The sequence below is a fragment of the Borostomias antarcticus genome, assembly GCF_949987555.1.
Source record: "Borostomias antarcticus genome assembly, chromosome: 15".
NCBI lineage: Eukaryota > Metazoa > Chordata > Actinopteri > Stomiiformes > Stomiidae > Borostomias > Borostomias antarcticus.
The window spans coordinates 22,937,964-22,942,963 of record NC_140248.1 but is presented as its reverse complement, the minus strand read 5'-3'; the positions used below and the strand labels follow the sequence as shown (position 1 = coordinate 22,942,963).

The following is a 5,000-nucleotide window of genomic DNA, read 5'->3' as shown; positions in this document are numbered from 1 at the left end:
GGGAGAGAGAGGGAGAGGGAGAGAGAGACAGGGAGGGAGGATGAGAGAGGGAGAGAGAGGGAGAGGGATGAGTGATGGGGCCTGGTGTTGGAGACCAGGGAGTGATGGCTCCAGGACTGTCCTAGCCAGGGATGGATGTCTCTCTCTGGGCTACGAACGCACTCCAGGCCCCTGCTCTGTCTCAGCAGATACACATGCTGATGTTGCACACAGAAGCATATTTTTAACATGAAACTTGAGCTTCTTGTTTCTAGCCGTATATTTTGGAGCTAACAGTAGGGTTCTTATGTTAGACAAGTTGATAATTATTCAACTCCACAATTTCAAGCTTTCTAGCTGTGCAGCACAGGGGGGTGTTTGGCTGTGCTAGGCGTGTGTGTGCGTGTGTGTGTGTGTGTGTGTGCGTGTGTGTGGGTTGCTATGTAGCAGTGTGTTTATCGCTGGGGGACACTTTGACATAATGATGAATAGTACACACACACGCACGCACACACACACACACACACACACACACACACACACACACACACACACACACACAAACTCCTTAATAACACACACACACTCCTCCAGCCTCTGAGCTGCATTGCACAGGAGTCTGAAATAGCGGGCTGGGATGCTGGCCAATCGCAGGACACCACAGCTGGCCGTCATACTGAAGCCTTCAGCAGCCATGTTGTACTGCTAAATGTATTGTAGATGCTTCCAGCTATATCAGCATTTTGTAGACTCTTCAAATGGCCATGTGATGTTGAAGGCCTTTCGACCTCAGTCTATACTCCAGCAGTCAGCACTTCGATATTTGATGGTGAGGTGAGGATGTCAGCCATGTTGTCAGATAGAGCGACAGTTCGTGCAGATGGGTCAGCGTTCTGCCATCTTGACTCCTTTCTGTCGATTCTCCCCGAGGCCCTGACGCTGCCATTCTGACCAGGTCAAACATTATTCACGAGTTTTCAGGAGATTGAAGTGACACGCATTCCTTCCTTGTTCCTCTTACCCCAATTCCCAAAACCAGTAGGAACGTTGTGTTTTATCTTCCTACATCTTCCTACACAAGTCAGGAAGTGAAGTACTTCAAATATACATTCGGTCAAACCGCATCAAAAAAAAATAAAAAATCTGTTATAGCTCTCTAAGTTCATAAAAGTTGAGCTGTTTGGAGGTTTCTTGAGTGCAAACTCATGTTTGTCTTTGGTGTTCCCCAACGTTGGACAGCATAAGGATTCCATACGGTCAGAGTCTGGACTTTACACAGTGTGGAGAATCAATGTCTCGCTCTGCTTCCTGTGTCCAGTCCCAGCCCAGCCAAGCCCTTCAGCCCCCTCAACCTCCACCCAGCCCCAGAACAATCCCTCAGCCCCCGACCTCTGGCCCCTCCCCAACCCCAGACCCAGACCTACACCACAGCCCCAGCCCCAGATCTCTACTGCAGCTCCAGCCACAGACCTGTACCCCAGCCCTAGTCTTGCGATGCCAGACTTTGGAGATCTTCGCCTCCGAAAATATCCATTGCAAATCGTCGGTAGAACAGCGCTGAAAACCGACACTACCAATCAGAGCCACTGCCTGATTCTCTCCAATAGGGTGAAAGACCTGCTCCCCAAACCAAGACCCAGTCCCCTAGACTCACAAGACCCAGTTCCCTAGACTCACAAGACCCAGTCCCCTAGACTCACAAGACCCAGTCCCCTAGACTCACAAGACCCAGTCCCCTAGACTCACAAGACCCAGTCCCCTAGACTCACAAGACCCAGTCCCCTAGACTCACAAGACCCAGTCCCCTAGACTCACAAGACCCAGTCCCCTAGACTCACAAGACCCAGTCCCCTAGACTCACAAGACCCAGTCCCCTAGACTCACAAGACCCAGTCCCCTAGACTCACAAGACCCAGTCCCCTAGACTCACAAGACCCAGTCCCCTAGACTCACAAGACCCAGTCCCCTAGACTCACAAGACCCAGTCCCCTAGACTCACAAGAACCAGACCCCTAGACTCACAAGACCCAGTCCCCTAGACTCACAAGTCAGTCTCTAAACACAATCTCCCAGCTTTTTTTGCTAAAACGAGGTGGAAGCAATTCGAATGAAAAAAATAAAATAAATTGGCATTGCAGAACCAATCCAACGTCTTTAGTGCATACTGTAGGTTTGTTCAGGTTTGAGCCCATCCAGAGCAGTAGGCATAGGTTTCTTAGAGACTGTTGCCACCATTCAAACAACTATCTTGAATATAGAAATCTCCAGACATATTGGTAGGCCAGGCGGAGATCGCCTATTGTCATCTGGTATTGTGAGACTACCAGTCCCCATACCCTAATCCCAGTCCCCATATACCCCATACCCCAATCCCAGTCCCCATACCCCAATCCCAGTCCCCATACCCCAATCCCAGTCCCCATATACCCCATACCCCAATCCCAGTCCCATATACCCCAGTCTCTGGCCCCATACCCCAATCCCAGTCCCCATATACCCCAGCCCCCATACCCCAGCCCCATACCCCAATCTCAGTCCCCATACCCCAGTCTCTGGCCCCCCATACCCCAATCTCAGTCCCCATACCCCAATCCCAGTCCCTATGTACCCCAGTCTCTGGCCCCATACCGTGTGTCAGTCTCAGCCTCTCCCTCTGTCCCAACACTCCCCAGCCCAAATCTGATCATCTCCACCTCCTTCCTTCTCCCCAGTGAGTCTCTGTAGCAACATCAGATGCTGTCACACCCCTGACACCGTGTGACCCGCGAGCCTCTCTGCTTCCCTCTAGGAAGGGACAGACGCTCTGCTGTGAGGGCCAAGGTGACGATGACATCACTCTCTCACAGGGTGGGCGGTCATGGATGTTAAAGACCCCTTAATTAGATTTAGCGCACAGGGCCGGGTCACCAACGTGTGTGTGTGTCGTTATCCCTATCTCTCTCACCACAGGTGGCCAATTCCTCACCCCCATCTGGACACAAAGAGAAAGAGAGAGAGAGAGAGGGGTAGAGAGAGAGAGAGAGAGGGAGAGAGAGAGACAGAGAGAGACAGAGAGAGGCAAAGAGAGCTGATACCAGTACGTCGAATCTACATCTTGCCGGTCAGGTAGGGCTACCCCTGGGATACTAGGAAATGACACTACAGCAGGTGGAGGTGCTCTCGTTCGGCCCCAGACAGACGGTCAGGGTTGTAGCCCTGTCTCAGACTCCCCCAGCAGGTAGGCATGGAGGTACAGAGCTCCACTATGTTACATCCCAGACGGGTCCCCAGAAGGACGCAGAGGAAGTCTGGCGTCTGGACCCCGGTGGGGGACTGCGCTGTCGGGCCTGGTGGCGCGCGTACCGTGTTATTGTCTGGTAATGCTAACATCCTGCAGGAAACACAGCGCCCAGGTGATGGTGAAGACATCTGCTGTCGGGGGGAGGTGAAGATGAGGATGAAGATGAAGATGATGAGCAGGTCTTAGCTGGTTCAGATGGTCTCCGTGGTGGTCCAGGACTCTGGTGGTCCAGGGAAAGGCCAGGGTGTAGCAGGGACAGTTTCAACTTTTAGTATGAAGGTATTACCAGCCAAAGTTATACTGTAGGTATGGACATACTGTATGTATCCTACTTACCTACCTACCTACCTACCTACCTACCTACATACCTACCTACCTACATACATACCTACCTACCTACCTACCTACCTACCCACCTACCTACCTACCTACCTACCTACCTACATACAGTACCTACCTACCTACCTACCTACCTACATACCTACAGTACCTACCTACATACCTACCTACATACCTACCTACTTACCTACCTACCTACCTACCTACTTACCTACCTACCTACTTACCTACCTACCTACCTACCTACCTACCTACTTACCTATCTACCTACCTACCTACTTACCTACCTACATACCTACCTACCTACCTACCTACTTACCTACCTACCTACCTACCTACATACCTACCTACCTACCTACCTACTTACTTACCTATCTACCTACCTACCTACCTACCTACCTACTTACCTATCTACCTACCTACCTACATACCTACCTACCTACATACCTACCTACCTACATACCTATCTACCTACCTACCTACCTACCTACCTACCTACCTACCTACCTACCTACCTACATACCTATCTACCTACCTACCTACCTACCTACATACCTACCTACATACCTACCTACCTACCTACCTACCTACCTACCTACCTACTTACTTACCTATCTACCTACCTACCTACCTACCTACCTACCTACACACACATACATACATACATACATACATACATACACACACACACACATACATACATACATACATACATACATACATACATACATACATACATACATACATACACACATACATATAGCTGCAGCTGTGGCTCAACAGGTAGAGTGGGTCTTCCAGTGATCGTAGGGTCGGTGGTTTGATTCCCTGCTCCTCCTGTCCAGAGCGGAACATGGTTTGACCAGCTCATCCAAGAGCTCCAACTGTGGCCTAGCATGGTCACTTCAGGACCTACTCTAGGACTTATCTAACTTATGGGGCGGCTGTAGCTCAGTTGGTAGAGCGGGTAGTTCAGTGATCGAAGGGTCAGTGGTTCGAATCCCAGCTCCAACTGTCCACATGTCGAAGTGTCCTTGAACAAGACACCTAACCCCAAATTGCTCCCAATGAGCAGGTTAGCACCTTGCATTGCAGCTACCGCCATGAGTGTGTGTGTGAATGGATGAATGAGAGGTCATTGTAAAGCGCTTTGAGTGCCGCTAAGGTGGAAAAGCACTATATAAGTGCAGTCCATTTATCAATAATGAGTATTATATAAAACTGAGGGGTGAATGGGGTAAACTTGTTTGGATGCGTGTTTTGTGCTAAATAACCAATATTCGCACCATCTTACATATCTTTGGATTCGATAACCGAAGCCGTTTCTATTTCATTTCTTTTGCTTTTTCGCCCTGCGAATCTTTGTAGATCTTCCACTAAATCGTTCGACACACATGGAAAA

The 5,000-nt window shown here is 49.8% G+C and overlaps 1 protein-coding gene across 1 annotated transcript in view; it reads left to right on the top strand.

Moving 5' to 3' along the window:
* The window catches only part of dchs1b (dachsous cadherin-related 1b), a gene marked incomplete at both ends in the record, with an annotated part of 64,284 nt that overhangs the window by 8,979 nt on the left and 50,305 nt on the right, over positions 1-5,000 (top strand). The window contains one exon of the mRNA XM_084450392.1: positions 1,298-1,451. Coding sequence (XP_084306518.1) covers positions 1,298-1,451 — 154 coding nt within the window. The remainder of the gene's footprint in view (positions 1-1,297; positions 1,452-5,000) is intronic.